Below are 19,735 nucleotides of genomic sequence, written 5' to 3' on the forward strand. Positions count from 1 at the left end.
ATATTTACAGAATACCAGCCAATTATCTTGCCTAGCTGTCTGCCTTTTGAAGATAAAATATTATGAACCTTGATATCTTAGAATAATTTCCAATAGGCAAATCCCAGAGAAGATTTATAAAAGACTAGGAATGTAGGAAACTTCTGAAATATAAGTGGTAGAGACTGGAACACTTAGAAAAAAGTGAGGGAGTGGAATCATCCAGGAGTGGCAGCTTAGGTATTGAGGCACAAAACTTCTCAGGGCAGGATTTGCACCCAAGATGTTGCATTCTGGGGTCTGGGCCTCTATTCATACAGAAATGCAACCTTACCTTTTACTCAGGGATAACCAGGACCTAGGAGAATCTTGCTAAAACCAAAGCTTATGTGAGACTGCCAATTTATAGATTTGTCATGAGAAATAGAATTTTCAGATGAACTTGAACATTGACTAAGAATGAGTAAAATTTTTGCTCTCTTTCTCTTATATAAATCACATAGGGGGAACAATTAAAATCAGTGTATAACTTTGGTGAAGTTAGAGTTAGAATAAAGGAATATAAGTGATTTTAAGAAGTGTTTTTCTGCTAAACTTGAAATATTCTTTCCTGGTTTAAGGATGCTTTCTGGGGGACCTAAGTGTTTGACACCACTGGTGTACTCTGGATATAGCAGGAGATGCATGCATAATTCTATACATGTAACCTATGCTTCTGTGCAGACACACATGTACTAACACGTCTCCCTTTAAATCCTTTAATACCATTGTCTATATCAGTTTTTATGTGCAGATTTAAACAAATATTGTTCAAATATATTACTGACTTTTTACTTTAAATTCAAAAAATTCAAAAGATATAAAAAGATATATATCTGTCCCCTCCCCCTAGATTCCTTGTTATCTCACCAAAAGCAGCTCACGTTATCAGTTTCTTGGATATCCTTCAAGGGATAGTTTATGCATATTCTAGCCAATCTCTTTATTCTATAATAGTGACATCTATTGAATCCAACTAGTAATAGATGTGTTTGCAGTTTTATTGGTGGCATGATGCAGAGCAGGCACCTATGAGCTAAGCTGCAGAGGCTTCACATCTACCTCTGACTTTTAACACAGAGAACCTACCATCTAACTCTCTCAGGCTCAGGTTATTGCAGTTGCGCCAGATACTGACCAGTCCAGCGAGGCCACACTGTGGCTCATCAGCTGAACCTTAGTCCCATGTCTGAGAGAATGATCTCTCCTGCAGTTGGTTCATATACTCAAGTTAAAAAAATCAGATATGTATCCTGGTTTTCTCATATTTGTGATTTGTTCCTGAGATCCCCTTTGGTTATGCTAGAAAACAAAAAGATCGCATCTTCTAAAGCGCAGTGATCCCTGTCCCTTTGGGGCAGGGTCTTGATAGACAATTTGCCAGTCTGCTGTTTTGTTGTCAGAAAGATGAGCTGGAGATCAGCTAGTCCGAAACAAAAGTTATATTTGGTGATATATATTTTTTTATAATTATTTTAGGTGATATATAATTAAAAAACCCATGTAGAAAATCACCGTGTTCAGTTGCCGTAGTGTATATTTTGCAGCTAATTTTTCTTGGAGTGCCCACTGCTCAGAGCTGAGTGTTCTACGGCACTTTAGTAAGATTGATTTGTGTGCAGGCAAATGATTGTACCTGCCCTAAAATTTTTTTTCCAAGGTTATGCTCCAAAATAAATATAGATATTCCTCAACTTACAGTGGGGTTATATCCCAATAACCCATCAAAAGTTGAATATTATAAATCAAAAATGCATCTAATCCACCTAACCTACTGAAACGAACATCATAGCTTAGCCTACCTAGCCTACCTGAGATGTGCTCAGAACACTTTTATTAGCCTATAGTTGGGCAATTATCTTCAGTTTCATCTCAAGAATAATTGTCTTCCTCTTCTCACCAGAAGCAAGAGATACAGATGGGCATTTTGTAAACATGGTGGGATGTGAAAACATTATTTTAAAAAATGCTGGCAAAATAATGGTGTATAGGTTGTTTATGGAGCTGCGGCTCGCTTTCCACTGACCAGCATCATGAGAGAGCATCACACCACATATCACTAGCCTTAGAAAAGTTCAAAATTCAAAGTAGGGCTTCTACTTTTGCACCATTGTAAGGTCGAACCATTGTAAGTTGGGGACCATCTATATACAAAAATACAGTAGCTTTTCTCTATGCCAGGAATAACGAGCTTAGAAGATAAAATGGGAAAAAAGATCCCATTCATAATAGAAATAAAAATATATATAATAACTGGGAATAAACTAAAGAAAAGTGTAAAACTTCTACGAATAAAGCTATACAAATCTGGGAGGCATAAAATAAGACTAGAATAAATGAAAAGACATAGCATGTGCCTGCATAAAAAGACCTTCTCCCTAAAGTAAGCTATAAATTTAATATACATTCAGTCATCTTTCCAACTGAATTTTTAAAAAATTTTTCTTCTGAAAAGGATTATTTAAGATTAGCCTTGAAAATATTATAAAGGAAGAGTAATGATGAAAATACTGCCCTATTGTGTATAAATGGTTGGTATGCTAAAGTTATATTAAAACAAAACTTTGAGTGCTAATGTAGGACATCGTAGACAGGAAAAAAGGGAACACACTACCAAATCCAGAAACAGACCCAGATGTGTGTAAAAAGTGACTCAGAAAAAGGTAGAATTTTAAAACAGTGAAAAAAAAAATTTATAAATGCTACTGGAACAAATGACTAACCATTTAGAAAACAATTTTAGATCTTTTTTTCATGTCATAGAGTCAAGATAAATTAAATATTTAAATTTAAGATGCACAACCATTTAAGTATTAAAAGAGAATATAAGTGAGTATTTCTATAATCTGGTATGGGGAAATCAAAGATAGAAACCATAAAGCAAGGGCACAAACTCAGTGCCAACAGGGCAACAGGGTCAGGCAAAAAATTAAATCATTCAAGTATACTAGGTAGAAAAAATATATCATTCAGTTATCTTTGAGAAAAATAACAGTATAAACACAACAAGAAGTGACCACCAACATTTTTAGAGTTAGAGAGTGATAGGGGGTGGTGGAAATTGTGACAAATGAGAGCATGCCAACCTTGGCTCAGGAGTGCACTCATACTAGTCTGTAAGAATGTCCCCCCACCTCCCAATTGTGCAACAGCCTGGCAGTTCGGAGGCCCTAAAGCCACTCAGCTCCAAGCAATTGTTGCCATGCAAAGATGAAGCCCCAGTTATCAGATCTTCTGATCTTTTGCCATGTAAAGCTGGAAATTACAACTTTCATGTTAAATCTTCCAAATTTAAACTGTTATCTCAGTTTTTAAAACTTTGCGTAGGCGAAACAAAACATTTCTAAGGCCAGATTCAGTCCATAGGCCTCAGAGTTTGTGAGCTTCGCTGCATAGTTAGTTTGGTTTTGGTTTCAGGATTATGTTTACCTCTTTAAATGAGTTGAGACACTTTCCATCCCCCCCACCCCCCACCCCTCGCCCATACTCTGGACCTGCAATCCTCTGGATAGCAGAAATATCTGTAGTTTAGGTGGAGTTCCATCTCTGTTGCCATCAGGCCCTGGGGCCTTTTTTGTGAAGAGAGTTTTATATTTTCAGGATTTCTTTTTGAGCCAGTTTTGATTATATTTCTATAAAATCATACGTTTAATCTAGGTTTAAATTATTTCTCTTAAAGATTTTTATTTTAATCTTGGCATATCAATAGTTTTTATCTCTCTTTTTTTAATGTTTTGTTAGTTTCAGTTTCTCTCTTGATTTTTTCTTTGTTTTAATTTATCTATTTTTGTTTGACCTTTATAAGTTCCTTCTTCTGGTTTATTTTGTTTGGTTTGTTCTTTTTCTAGCTTCTATAGTACATTCTTTTGTTCATTTATTTTCATAATTATTTTTAGATTGATAATACAAGTATTGAATATTATGAATTTTTCTCTCAGTGCAAAACTTTCTGCCCCAATGTGATTAATTTCTAAATAGTCTGTGGTTTGCTTTGACTACCTCTTGGACCCAAGTCATTTCAAAGATTATTTTTCAAATTTCCAAGTAGTTAGGTTTTTTTGAGGGGAGAGTTGTTTATCAGAGTGGAAGAGAAAGACTTAAATCTGCATAACAACCTTACACTGTTTACTTTGCTTTTCAAGGCAACCCCCCATAACTGACAGCCCTCACTCCCAACATCTTTGTTTCTGAAGGTGGCATTTAAGATGGTGGCTTCAGCCATTTTGGCAAGTTACTCAGTATTCCTGGATCCGCCCCATGTATACAGGAGGTATACATGTTATTACACTTTTATTTTTCTAATATTAATCTGTCTTTTATTACAGGAAGATCATAGCCAAGAATCCAGAAGGGTAGAGAGAAAATTATTTTTCCACCCCTACAGGCTTTATTCCATATAGCCTAGGTGTGTAGTGGGCTTTTCCATCCAGGTTTTTGTAAGACCACTCTTGCATGGTTCACACAAGGATGAAATCACCTAACTACGCATGATGAGTATCTCAGACTGTATCCGGTGGTTAAGCAGTTGACTGTATTGTGAGAAGATACATATTGTAAGCCCTTAACTAATCACAAAGAAAATAACTGAAATATAGTTTAAGAAGCAACAGGCTCTCCTGGACATTTATCCCATAGGAATGAAAACTTACGTTCACATAAAAACCTATAAATGTTCATAGGAGGTCTTTTTTATAATAGCCTAAAACTGGAAATAAGCCAGATTTCCTTCAGCAGATTGACTGGTTAAACAAATTGTGGTACACACATAACCATGGAATGCTACTTACCAATAAAATGTAACGAACTGTTGATACAAGCAACAACCTGGATTAATCTCCAGAGAATTATGCTGGGGGGGGGTGCGGGGGGCTGAGCTAACTCCAAAAAGTAACATACTTTATGATTCCATTTATATAATTTTTGAAATGACAGCATTTAGACTTGGAGAACAGACTGGTCATTGCTGGAGGTTAGGTACTGAGGGTAAAGGGCAGAAGTGTGTGGGGTTTTAAAAGGGTAACACTAGGAATCCTGTGTTATTTTAACTGTTCAGTATCTTGCCTGTGGTGGTAGGTACACTCAAGTGCACACATAAACAAAAGAGTGCAAATAAAAGTGGGGAAATCTGAGTAAGAATGGTTATATCAGTGTCTATCTCATGTTTGTGATATGGTATAATTATAAATACAACCAATATATAGTTATGACTTTATATAGTAAAATGGTACCATTATGAGAAACTTGGCAAAGTATACGAGGGATTTCTGTTTTCTTACAACTGCCTATGCATCTACAATTATCTCAATAAAATATCAAGAAAAAATGTTTTAAAATTTAAAAAAGGAATTAAAATGGTACACTAGAAAATATCCACGTAATACCAAAAAAATTCAGTAAAAGGACATAAGACATATAGAAAAGAAACATAAATCCAAGCATAGCAAAAATAATATTGAAGAGATTGCTCCAATTAAAAGGCAGTCATTGGCTGAGTAGACAAAAAAAAAGGTCTATATACATACTGTCTACAAGAGACATACTTTAGATTCAAAATTTTCTTGCAAAGAAAATGTGTAAAAGCTAGAGCAGCTATGCCAATATCAGACATAATAGACTTCAAAACAAAAAAAAATATTACTAGAGACAAAGATATTTTATAGGAAAATAATCAACTCATCAAGAAGATATAACAGTTACAAAAATATACCAACCTAACAGCTGAGCCCCAAAATACATGAAGCAAAACCTGATGAAATTAAAAGAGAAAATAGATGATTCAATAATAATAGTTGAAAATTTCAGTACCTCACTCTCAATAATGGGTAAATTAACTACACCAAAAATTACCAAAGATACATAAGAGTTATGTATCAACCAAAATTGACAACACTATCAACCAAATTGACCTAACTGGCATTTTATCAAACACCACTTAATGACAGCAGAATACATATTCTTCTTAAGCACACATGGAACATTTTCCAAGATAGACTATATGCTAGGGCAGGAGTTGGTAAAAAGTTTCTTGAAGGGCCATATAGGCTTGTTGCCTATATGGTCTCTGTCACAGCTATTCAACTCTGCCGTTTTAACTCAAAAGCAGCCATAGACAACACATTAACAAGTAGATATGACTGTGTTCCACTAAACAAGTTGGCTGTACATAATTTGCCAACCCCTGTGCTAGGTCATAAAACAAGTCTCAATAAACTTAAAAGAATTGAAATCTAACATGATAGAAGTAAATGAGAAATCACCAAAAGGAAATTTGGAAAATCACAAATATTTGGAAATTTAAACATTACACTTCTGAGTAGCCCATAGGTTAAGTAAGAAAACAAAAAGGAAAATTAGAAAACATTTTGAGCTGGATGAAAATGAAAATAAAACAAACAAAATAATGAGATGACTACTCAAAGCACTGCAGATTCAGTGCAATCCTTATGAAAATTCCAGTCATCTTTTTTCTTTTTGGAGAAATGGAAAAGCCAGTCCTCAAATTCTTACAGGATTACAAGGGGCCCCAAATCGCCAAAACAGTTTTCAAAAAAAAAAAAAAGTATATTTGAGAGTCCAGAAATAAACCCCAAACATCTATGACCGATTGATTTTTGACATGAGTAGGGAAGACCATTCAATGGAGAAAGAATAGACTAAAAAATGGTGCCAGGCAACTAGATATTCACATGCAAAAGAACAAAGTTGGACCGCTCATATTTTATACAAAAAATAACTGAAAATAAACCAGTGACCTAAATATAAGAGCTAAAACTCTTAGAAGAAAACAGAGATAAGTCTGTATAACCTTGGATTTGGCAATGGATTCTTAGATATGACACCAAAAACATGAGCCATAAAAGAAAAAAAGAAAACAAAAAAAGATAAATTAGTCTTCACTAAATTTTTATACATTAAAGAACATTGTCAAGAAAGCGAAAGGATGAACTACACAATGGGAGAAAATATTTGTAAATCATATATTTAATAAGGGTTTAGTATCCAGAATACATAAAGAACTCTTACAATTTAATAAAAAGCCCAGTTTAAAAATGGGCAAAGTACTTAAATAGCCATTTCTCCAAAGATATAAAAATGAAATAAACACACAAAAGGATGCTCCACATCATTGGTCATTAGGGAATACCGATCAAAACCACAATGAAATATCATTTCACACCCATAAGGATGAGTATTTTAAAAATAAGCACAGAAATAAGTGTTATTAAGGATATGAAGAAATTTGAGTCCTTGTACATTGCTGGTAGGAATATAGAATGGTGTATAACCACTATGGAAAAGTTTGGTGATTCCTCAAAAAGTTAAACAATTATCATATGACCTAGCAATTCACTCCTAGGAATATACCTAAAAGAATTGAAAACAGGTATGCAAACAAATCCTTGTACAAAAATGTTCATAGTAGCATTATTCACAATAGCCAAAAGGTGGAAAGAACCCAATTGTCCATCAGCGGATGAATGAATGGATAAACAAATTGTGGGATATACATACAATGGAATATTATTCAGCCATAAAAAGCAATGAAGTACTGACATACTACAACATGGATATGAACCTCAAAACATGCTAAGTGAAAGAAGCCAGATACTAAAAACCATGTATTGTATGATTCCGTGTATATGAAATAGCAGAATAGGTAAATCCATAGATTGTTTGATGTTTGCCCAGTCTGGGGAAAGGGAAGGCATGAGGAGTAACTGCTTCATGGTACAGGGTTTTATTAAATTTAGAGCAATTAAATGCTTTTAGAGGTGATGGTTGCACAACATGTGAAAGCACTAAATGCCACTGCATTGCTCACTTTAAAATGGTTAATGTTATGTGAATTTCACCTGTTTTTTGAGGATATACAGGGTATATATCCTCTTAAGAAATTGTGATAAACCAAAATTTTGAAAGTTATATTCAGGGGTATCACTTTTGGAATAATGGTCTGCTACCTGACTTTAGAAATGTTTATTAAATTATTGCTCAAAAAATTAAATCATTGATGATTACCAAAAATTAATGGGACATTGTTAAAGCAGAGGTTAGAGGGAAAGTTATAGTTATGAATGTCTATATTAGAAAAGAGTAAAGAATTTAAATCAATAACCTAAGCTTCCACTGTAAGAAGCTAGACAAAGAACAACTAAATCCAAAGCAAGTAGAAGCAGGATGTAATAAAAATTATTAAACCACAGGTCCTCTGTGGAGCCAAATCTCATATATTCTGTCCCTTTTCTATCTTGGTGAGAAATCCCACTGCCAATAAAATATTCATCGTCCTGTCTGTTTCTTTTCTCTTTCTTTCTTTCTTTTTTTTTTTTTTTTTCACTGTTTAGAGGTTTGAAATATAGTCTGAGACTAGAGATTTCAGGAACTAATAATTGCATACGGGGGAAAAGGTTTTCATGCAAATAAAGTCAAAAATGTTAAGTGAGATCCAACAAAGCACTGTCTGTTCTATTTCTCCTCTTTACTCCCACAAGAAACAATTTCTAAATAACTTTTACATTTGTATACTTACAAGGCAAAGAATGCTTATTTACTAGAATAATGAGTAGTAACTCTCTTTTTAAAGACTCTTATTTCAAAAGCTTATTAATATGCATGCTGGACAGATATTATAATAAAAATATTATAAAACTAATGTATCTCTAAAGTAAGATTAACATCTTGGAATAATAAATATACTACTTAGACTGTTGGGCCAACATATTAATCATAGCTAAGCAATTTCATTTACCAAAAGAAAGGAGGAAAATTCCTAAAATGTATTCTACATGTGCATATCTTCTGCCAACCCCCACTCCTCTGGTAATAGTTCGTAAGGCCCTGCCAAGAATGGACAACTCACAAGCAAGTCTCAGCAGCCAGCCTCCAAGAGCACCAAGGCCAATGTCTCTGCTGACAACACTACTTATAATACTCCACATGTCTTTGTCTCTTCAGAATTCCCCAAGAGTTCCTTGGTGGTGCCACCTAGTGCAAGGACCTTTTCAGGCAATGTTCTCACCTCACTGACTCACTCCCAGCTAGCCTATATTGATGGCTGCCTTTGGCTCCGATAGGTATCCAGTTCCTGTATCTGGGAGCCAGGTTGGCAGGCCACTTGACACAAAGTTTGGCCATGTGTGCAGAGGAGTTTCCTGAGAAAAGATCACTGGGTTTGGTGGAATCCTCTCCAGAGACTTGATCTTTGTTAGGGTTTTTTTTAATATTATTTACTACTTTTATTTAATGTCTTCCTTCCCACTTGCCCCAACCAAAATGCACACACAAACACTCACATTAAATTCTTAGATGAGATAAGAAAATTGAGGTATAGATGGGCCAAGTACTGACATCTAGTTAGTGACATCCTAGGAACGGCATCCGGAGTTGCTGACTGCAAACCTGTTCCTTCTCCTATCACATCACTTTCTATTTGCCTATTTATTAACCCTCTCAGTGTGGATGTTTATTTTAATCTTTCCAAAACTGAGAGTTATTTTACAAAGTCCAGTGTGTCTGGTGAGAGATATTTCTAAGGGATTGAAAAGGGTTCCTGGACCCAGTTCCAATGTGGGGGTGGGAGATTTTGCCCCCACACCAACAGTTCTTAAGACACTTGCAGGGTGTCCAAGAATTAACTAAATTCTGGTGCTATCTTGCCAGAAATAGTATCAGATTCCACAGGTTAATGGTTCAGTCCTACAAGACTGTCCACACACACACACACACACACACACACACACACACACACACACACAAGCCCATTCTCTTACCTGTGCTTCTGACCAACCAGCTGTTGCTCCCTCCAGTGACCCCTTCCAACTCAGAATGCCAGTCACAAGTTCAGATTGTTACCTGTACTTCTGACCAACTGCTATAACTAAGGATCCTCCTTGGCTTCAGTTAATTGGCTAGCATGGCTCACAACTCAGAAACATTTTATTTACTGTATCACACTGGTTTATAAAAAGATGTAACTCAAGAACAGTCAGATAGAAGAGACGCATAGGGTAAGGTATGTAGGAAGGGGCACAGAGCTTCGATTCCCTCTCCAGGCACACCACTCTCCCAGCACCTGCATGTGTTTACCAACCCAGAACTCTCCAAAAAAGGACCAACAAGCTGCCCTCCTGGGTTTTTATGAAGCCTTCATTACGTAGTCATGATTGACTAATTCACTGGCCATTGACAATTGAAATCAGTCTCTAGCCCCTCTCTGCTCCCTGGTGGTCAGGGGGTGGGACTGAAGTTCCAACCCTCTAATCATGTAGTTGACTCCCTTGGCAACCAGCCCCCATCCTTAGGTAGTTTCCAAAACTCACTTCTAACATAACAAAAACGCCTTTTTCACTCTCAACGCTCCGGAAATTCCAAGGAGCTGTAAGCCAGAAATTGTGGGTGAAAACCAAATATACATACATACATTTATACAGTTTACATTTTAATTTTCCCCACATCTTTATATTCTCCTTGACATTAAAATTTATGGACTATTCCAGAAATAGACAATTCATAAGTTTTAAAATACGTGCTATTCTGAGCAGCATAATGAAATATCTGACCATCCAGACCTGGACGTGAATTATCCCTTTGTCCAGCGTGTCCATGCTGTATATATAGTACAAAAAGATACTTAGAGGCCACATTCACATTTTATTATAGTATATTGTTATACTTGTTCTACTTTAGTTATTAATTGCTCACTGTGCCTAATTTATACATTAAATTTTATCATAGGTATGTATGTACGTACAGAAAAAAATAGGGTATATAGGGTTCAGTACTCTCCATGGTTTTGGGAATCCATTGGGGGTCTTGGAATATATCCCCCAAGGGTAAGGAGGGACTACTGTACATGTACAAAGATGATGGTGGCTTGGTTGCTAGTCTTTATAACTTAATTTTTTTCCATTTTTCTTTTTTCCCCCCACAGTTCATCCATGAGCTCGGATTTCCCACATTACAACTTCAGAATGCCTAATATTGGATTCCAGAATCTGCCTCTCAACATATATATTGTGGTTTTTGGCACTGCTATATTTGTCTTCATCCTTAGTTTACTCTTCTGTTGCTACTTGATTAGGTAATCAATTTTCATTCTTATGTTACTACAGAATATATTAAACAATAATAAGTCAACTTTCTGCCCTTAGGTTAAAATGTTTTATAAGTATTGTTGGGGAGGGGTAGAAAATTTCCTCTTCCCTTCTAGGTTCTTTCAGCTGGTCTAATAATCAAATTGACATAAGAGAGATGAACAAGAGAAATAACCAAATTTAATTACATATGCACATATGGGAACCCCACTTACACAAGAGCGTCAGAGACCCCACATACATGAGGAGTTCAGGGACAGAAAGTTAAAATGAGGTATATATGGCATTCAGAGCTAAGGTGCCTTGGAGGAGGTAGGTCATTCGAAGGACAATAAGAGAAGCAGATGTTCAGTAATTACATGTTTGTCCTGCCCTGTGGGTCATAAGTTATTTATGGTAATAAGTGTTATGGGCAAAGCCCCCAATTTAGATTTTTTTAAGAGAGAGATAAAAGTTTCTCTTGGGCCCACAGGGTCTCCTTTGCCTTCAGCTCAAAATAATCCACATGTCGAAGTAGCACATCTTGGGGAAGCCTGTGAATCCCTTCAGAATGATAAACAAATTTTTAAAAATTAAAATGGCTTAACACTTTAACCTTCTATGAGTTACTATTAGTAAAATACCTTTATACAGTCTTCAATCCTATCTGCTGATGAGGTGTTTTACTCTAGGAGAAAATTGTTCTCATTTATTTTTCCAACACATTAGCATTTAAACTAGATACATTTATGTCATTGTCTGTCCCAAGATTTAATTTACTTTCATGGATATTTCAAGATTGCTTTTCAGGAGGGCGTTGCATCATTGTTAGCTAAAGTCATTAGGGATCAGAAAGCAATGTCTCAAACAAGATCCAAACTTTTAAACAGATTCTTGTGGTCTCTCAAGATTTTAAACTCCCATTTGTTATTGAACTGGTCAGGTGTTCAGGTGATTGATTATCTGTATACAACACTAAGTATTCCACAAGCTCTACAGCACATGTGCAGACAAGTTATAAAGAGTAACACATCATTTGAAGAAGTAATGGATTTGTCCAGTAAAGGATTCATAGTTGAATGACTCATAATTGTTTAAGCAAGCATTTTCAAAGCCAAAACTCAGACTGTAAAAATTTTTATACTGTATTGTTCAAAGAGCTTATGGAATAAAATAATAGAAAATTGAATTTTATTATACAGCTATACATCTAACAGTTTTTAGTGTTTGTACAGTATGATTATAGTTAACATAAATGCCATTTTCAGATATCTTTCAACAATAATTCATTGTGGCCCCCAGTGTTTTAGGGCACTTACTGATTGTCAAATTCAAATGAATTTAGTATGTAGCTTCTGATTTTCTGACAAGTGAATTTACATTCTTCATAGAAAGTGAATTTTTTCTGAAGTTCTCACAAAGTGTAATCACTCTTTGTATCTCATAGATATGCTGGCTGCTTATGATTTTTAGGTCTTGCTCAGAGAAATACTTAGCTAATATAATTGTAGCATTCAGGAAACACTTTTTAAAAATCTGTTTATTTCTAGAAATGTCCTTTTTTAAAATAATTCTTTAATAATAGTTTGATAAATAGTTTGATAAATGTTATATAAATATTCAGCTTTTTTTTAATTAAGGAATTAGCCATAGCACAGACAGGATATGGGAATAGCATTAAAAGTTTCCGTTTTTTCAGACCTACTAAATTTTTTGATTATTTCTCCACAAATACTGACTTAACTTAGAAATTTGCAAATTTAATATTTGAAACCAAATTATTTTTAAAAAGAAAAACTAATACAAAAATATAACCAAATACTTTTAAAAGGTTCATTAAGGAAAGATTATAATATATAAAATATTCTAAAATGTATAGTACAGTTTTTATTATATGTTAAAGAATTAAGCCTTTAATTTTTTTGTTTTTAGAAAAATCCTAATATACCAATTGTGATTCTGGGTAAGTTTTTTGAGAAATAAGTTATGAAACACCATTTTACCTCATTGTATTTCTTCTAATGATCAAGCAAATAAGTAAAGAGATAAAAAAAGATAGCAATTGTTTTCATGCATTATCATTGTACTTCATTTTATCCTTTTTTATCCTTTTTTATTATTCAGCTAACAAAGCAAATAAGTGGGGATCTGCTACACTAAAATCAAATTATCGTTTTAAATCAGAGAAGCCTGTCATGTTCAAACATTTCTAAGCTTTATTTATAAGTCATTGGTAACCATTTCGAAAATTTAACCTTAAAGTAAGAAGCATTTCCTTTCTGTTCATCCTAGTTTGTTACTTTTAACCCTTCAGATGTTAAGTCTGGATTTAACAAGTCATTATAGTTGGTCAGGGGATTCATGGATTCAACTCCTCTAAAATTACCCAGGCCTATTTTTTAACATAAGTTCTCCAGCACCTTCCTAGGGGGCTCTTCTGTTCTCATGCATAGCCAGACTCATCAGAACCATAGGAGGAATACTGCTTAGGTCTAATAAACAAGGCACCCACTACCAACCACGATCTTACATAATATTGTCGTGTAGAGCCTGCTGCCTGTGATAGGGCTATGAATAGATCACTACTGAAGCACAAAAGGACATCTAACCTTGCTAGGAATGATCCTATTTTATAGTGAATCATATAATATTCTAATTTATGTTTGTTATTTATCTCTCTCCCCAGATAGACATTTGTTTTGTTTGCTGTATCATTTTCCCAAAACAGAACAATGCCTGGCACAATACTGGCACTCGATAAGTGATTTTTTGTAAAGGAAAGTATGGTGTTCCTAGTAGGAAGTCATTAGATATGCATACAACTGAAAAATCAAGAGTAGCAACACAAGAAGGATATTTAGAGATATGAAAGTAAATATCAATAGTGAGCTAAAAGGGAAAAAATGGTTATCTCTGAGAAAGAAGGCAGAGGACTGCCAGTTTTTTTACTAACCCTGTAAAATTATATATGACTTTGATATATATGTACAATTTTGAGACTAAAAATAGAGGGAAAATATTGACTTACCTAATAGATATTATAAGGTCTTGAACCAAGATAATGACAATAGAGCTAGAGAGAGTATGTTATGGATGGTTGTGAGAAATATTTGGGAGGTGAAAATTAACAGAATTTGGTGACTGGGCATTAAAGACGAGAAAAGGATGAGCTTAGAATCTTTCCTGAACTTCTGGCTTAAGCAGTCCCTTCACAGAGATCGAAAATGGATGGGCAAGTTGGGGTGGAAGGATGATAGGTTCCATTTCAGACATGGAACCAAGTTCCCTGTGTAATAGTCAAGATGTTTAGTACACAGTTGGATATATGTCTAAAGCTTATGAGAAGACTGGTCTGAAAGTAGAAGGTCATGTAATATAGATGGAAACTATAGCCAGGAGTGGCTCCTACAGAGAACATAGTGTAGTGAAATAAAATGAATCTAGGAGAGAATCCTAGGGAAACATTAATATTTAAAAGGGGCCCATTAAAGAGACTAGGAAGGGATAGCAGAAGATAGTAAATCTTGAGAGAGGTACCCAACAAATAGGGTTTCAGTGGATTGAGTCAGTTGTGTCAGCTGTTCCCAAGAAGGTCCAGTAAGAGAATTGAAAAGTTCAGTAAAGTTAACTCTTGAACAACAGGATTGAACTGCGTGGGTTCGCTATGTGCATATTTTTTAAAATAAATACTGTAAATGTATTTTCCTTATGATTTTTTAAGAACATTTTTTCTCTTTATTGTAAGAATACAGTATATAATACATATAACAAAAGATATGTTAAATTGACTGTTTATGTTATTGGTAAGGCTTCTGGTCGACAGTAGGCTATTAGTAAAGTTTTTAGGGAGTCAAAATCTATACGTGGATTTCCAGTTGCACAAGGGGTCAGCACCCCTAACTCATGCATTGTTCATGAGTCAATTGTACATTTAACAATTTGCATCCATAATCTGAGAAATGTTTCAGTAGCATGGGTCACAGGGATGATGAAAGGTGCGCTATAATGGGGCAAAGCCTGAACAGCAGATGAAAATGAATATAAGTAATATAACCTACCTCCTCTTTGAAGAATCTTGGCTGAGAAAAGATTGGGGTTGAGGGGCAGTTTGCTGTAGAACCAAGAATGTATTTTGGTGTTTGATTTTTTTTTAAGATACAGATTTATCAAATAAATATTACATTTATAAATATTCAGGAGAATGAGCTAGTTGTGGAAGATTTGTGAGAGAATGAATCATGGAAGTGAGAAGAAACATCTAAAAGTTAAAGTAGTATTAGTCAAAGCAGGAGCATACCTTCTTAAGACAGAGATGAAGGTAACTGGAGAACAGTATATATGTAGGTATGCAGGGCTGGGAGTGAGAGAGCTATATGTATTACAGTCTCTTTCTTTGTAAAGTAGTTGAATAGGGAAGGAGGTGATAGGATAAAGCTTGAAGAAAGTGGCAAGGTTTGAAGTGACTACTGCGTGGAAACAGATTAAAATACTGAGCGAGAGTGTGTAAAACTAGAGAGCAATGAGGAGGGTCTAGCTGAGAATGGAGACCACAGGTTTGTAGTGGCCATAAGCTGGTTTTGTCTTGTTTGTTTGTTTGTTTTGTTTTGTCATTTTCTCCAAACCGTTCAGCATTGTTAATCATGCTTTCTTAGATACTTTTTTAGGAATGAATATTTATTAAACACTTACTATGTGTCAGATCCTGTGCTATACACTGCAGTTAAACTAGGTAATTTTTTAATCTTTATTTTACAGAAGTTAATTAATTTTCCTACAGCCACACAGATAAAAGTTGGTTAGAACTGTAACTCAAACCCAATTGGATCTGACCTCAGAGCATGTGTTCTTAATCACTTAAAAAAATAATGATAAATTGTATTTATCAGGCCTCATTTCCCAATAACTATTTTTGAATTTCAAAATCTTTTTTTTTTTTGAGCCTGGAACTTTTTGAATGAAGATTATACCTATTTTACTGTTTTTTTTTTCTTTTAATAATGAATAACAAGCTGCTGAAGAAAAAGGAAATTAAAAATACTGTTTTCCATTCTTACCTTTCACCAAATAAATTACAACCTATATTACTAGTAGTTTGTTTCCTGGAAGGAATAGCAAAGAGACATTTGTGTTCATTGCATAGCAAATGTAAAATAAAATAGCTCAATCTAAAATATTAGGTAATTAGTGGGACTTAGAGTCTAAAAGAATAATCAGAAGGGTGAAGATAATTTAAATAGAACTTCCTGGCAGGGGTGAATTTTTGAGCCAGGGATTGAAGAAAAAGATAAGCACAAATTCACCCATGCTGTGGCTGGAAGTAATGATGCTTTGGGAAAATATGCAGATCCAATTTAAAGGAGTCAAATAAATAAAACAAATGTACAAATTAAGCCTCATTTTAATGAACTCAAATGGAGTTCATTTTATTCCTTTACATGAAAAGCACTGTACACTTCTCTCAGTAAAACAAGCAGACAAAAGAAAAAAAGAAAAACCTCAGGATAGAGATGATTTGAACTACATCATTAATAAATTTGACCTAATTAATAGAAATTTATAGTTTCAAAATCACATATTAGACAAGAAAGACTGAAAACCAATGATGAAAATTTTCCTTTCATGAAGCTTTAAAAAAAAAGCCAGTTAAACGCAAAAGAAAATTTAAAAGCTAGGCATAGAAATCAATGAAATTGAAAACATATTATTGAAACAAAAAGTTGATTCTTTGGAAAGATTAACAGAATTGATGAATCTTTAGAAATATTGATCAGGAAAAATAGAGTAAACAAATTACTGATATCAAAAATGAAAAAGGGACATTACTACAAATACTACAAACATTAAAAGATCACAAAGGATATGAACAACTTTGTGCCACTAAATTTGAAATTTTAGTTGAATTAGACATTTTCCTAGCAGAAACATAATTTATCAAAACTGACCCGAGAAATCGCATTTATGAAAAATCCACAATTAACATCATACTCAACCATGAAAGACAAAGTTTTCCGTGTAAGATTAGAAACAAGGCAAAGATGCCAGTTTTTACCACTGCTATTCAGTATTATACTAGAAGTTCTAGGCAGAGCAGTTAGGCAAGAAACAAAATAGAAGGCATCCAATCAGAAAGAAGTAAAACTCTATATACATAGATAAACTCATAGAATACACACCAAAAAAATCTACTAGGACTAATTAAGCAAACATTCAGGGTATAAAAATCACACAAAAATCAGTTGTGTTTCTATACACCAGCAAGAAACAATCTGAAAAGGAAATAAAGGAACCAGTTCCATTTACAATGACATCCAAGAGAATAAAATCTCAGGAATAAATTTAACCCAAGAGGTGAAAGATTTGTACACTAAAACTACAAAACATTGCTGAAAGAAATTAAAGAAGATCTAAATAAATGAAAAGACATCTTATGTTCATGGATTGGAAGCTTTAGTATTATTAAAATGATAGTACTCCTCAAAGCAGTCTACCGATTCAATACAATTCCTATCAAAATTCCAATGGCCTTTTATGCAGAAATGGAAAAACTGATCCTCAATTCATTTGGAACTCTAAGGAGCCCCAAATAACCAAAACAATATTGAAGAAGAAAAAAAAACAGGAAGACTCAAGCTCCCTAATTTCAAAACTTACTACAGTAATCAAAACATTGTGGTATAAGAATAGACATATAAACCAGTGAAATAGAATTGAGAGTCCAGAAATAAACACCTATGGCTAACTGATTTTCAGCCAAGAAAGAAGCCTCTTCAACAAATGGCAGGACAACTGAATAAAACGTAAAGAATGAAGTTTAACCCCCACCTCACATCCTATATAACTCAAAAATGGATCAACAACCTAAATATAAGAGCTAAAACTATAAAATTCTTGGGGGAAAAAATGGGTTAATCTTCATGACCTTGGATTGGCAATGGATTCTTAGATGTAACAACAAAAGCCCAAGCTACAAAAGAAAAAATTTTCTATTGGGCTTATAAAAATCAAAAACATTTGTGTATCAAAGAACATTATCAAGAAAATGAAAAGACAACCTACAGAATAGGAGAGAAATATTTGCAAATCATGTATCTGATAAAGGTTTAATATCCAGAATATATCTTAAAAACTCTTACAACTCAACAACAAAAAGACAACTAAATTAAAAATAGGTGAAGGACTTAAATAGCAATTTCTACAAAGAAGATAAACAAATAGCCAACAAGCCCATGAAAAGATGCTCAACATTATTGGTCATTAAGGAAATGCAGATTAAAACCACAATGAGATACCACTTTACACCTACTAAGATACTAATCAAAATATGGAAAATTATTAGTACTGGCAAGGACGTGGGGAAATAGGAACACATACATTGCTGGTGGAAATGTAAAATGGTGCAGCCACTGTGGAAAAGAGTTCAGCTGTTCCTCAAAAAGTTAAACATAGAATTACCATATGATCCAGAAATTTTACTCCTAAGTGTATATCCAAGGCAAATGGAGAGAGATGTCTACACAGAAACTTATACAGGAATGTTTATAGCAGCATTATTCATAATAGCCAAAAGGTGACTACAACCCAAATGTCCATCAATAGATGAATGAATATACAAATTATGGCATATATTTAGTCATAAAAAGTCACGAAGTATCGATACATGCTCCAGTTAGGGTGAAACTGAAAAACATGCTAAATGACACAAAATGTCACATTTTATGATTTCTTTTATATAATATATTCATAATAGGCAAATCCAGAGACAGGAAGCAGATTAGAGGTTTCTAGGGAATGGGGTGAGGGGGGAAAGGGAGTGATTACTTAAGGAGACCAGGTGTTTTGGCAGGGGATGTTGAAAAAGTTTTGAAACTAGAGAGAGCTAGTGGTTGCACAACATCGTGACTACACTAAATAACACTGAATTATACACTTTAAGATGGTTAATTATATGTTATGTGAATACAAATAAAGGAATATTTTCTTATTGAAATAAAACTGACTCAAGAAGAAAGAAAATATTAATAATTATATAAGAAATTGAATGTGTTATTAAAGCATTCTCACAAAGAGACTGCAAGCTAGGTAACTTCACCAGGGAATTCCTTCAAACATTTAAGAAAAAAAAATACCACTCTTATTAAATGACTCTTCCAGAGAATAGAAGAAATTCTTCTCAACTCATATAATGAGGCCAGCATAATTTTGATTCCAAAGACTCACAAGGACATTACAAGAAAGGAAATTATAGACTAATCTTTCTCATGAACAAAATATAGTAAATCAAATTCAGAGATATGCAAAAAAGTATATTACAACCAAGTGGGGTTTATTCTAGGAATGAAGGTATCTACAGTATATCACATTGACTGTAAAAAGGGGAGAAAAAGTGATGAAAAAAACATTTAATAAAAAGTAATATCTGTTTATGATTTTTTTTAATCAAACGATACAAGGGAACGTTATTTGAATCAAAGTTATCTATTAAAAAAATCTAGAGAAAACATAATAGTGACCTATTGATGGGGACATTCACTATCACCACTTTTATTTAACATTGTTTTAAAGGTCCTAGCCATTGCAGAAAAAAAATAAAAGAAATGAATAAATAAGTAAAATATATACAAATTATAAAAGGCAGAGTTTAAACT

General features: G+C 34.1%; 1 protein-coding gene across 1 annotated transcript in view; it reads left to right on the plus strand.

The window, feature by feature from the left end:
* Positions 1 to 19,735, plus strand: part of RNF24 (ring finger protein 24) — a 58,121-nt gene that overhangs the window by 19,619 nt on the left and 18,767 nt on the right. Inside the window, exon 2 of the mRNA XM_015596983.2 lies at positions 10,949 to 11,098. Coding sequence (XP_015452469.1) covers positions 10,956 to 11,098 — 143 coding nt within the window. The 5' untranslated portion in view covers positions 10,949 to 10,955. The remainder of the gene's footprint in view (positions 1 to 10,948; positions 11,099 to 19,735) is intronic.

This window comes from Pteropus alecto, unplaced genomic scaffold (genome assembly GCF_000325575.1).
Source record: "Pteropus alecto unplaced genomic scaffold, ASM32557v1 scaffold45, whole genome shotgun sequence".
Taxonomy (NCBI): domain Eukaryota; kingdom Metazoa; phylum Chordata; class Mammalia; order Chiroptera; family Pteropodidae; genus Pteropus; species Pteropus alecto.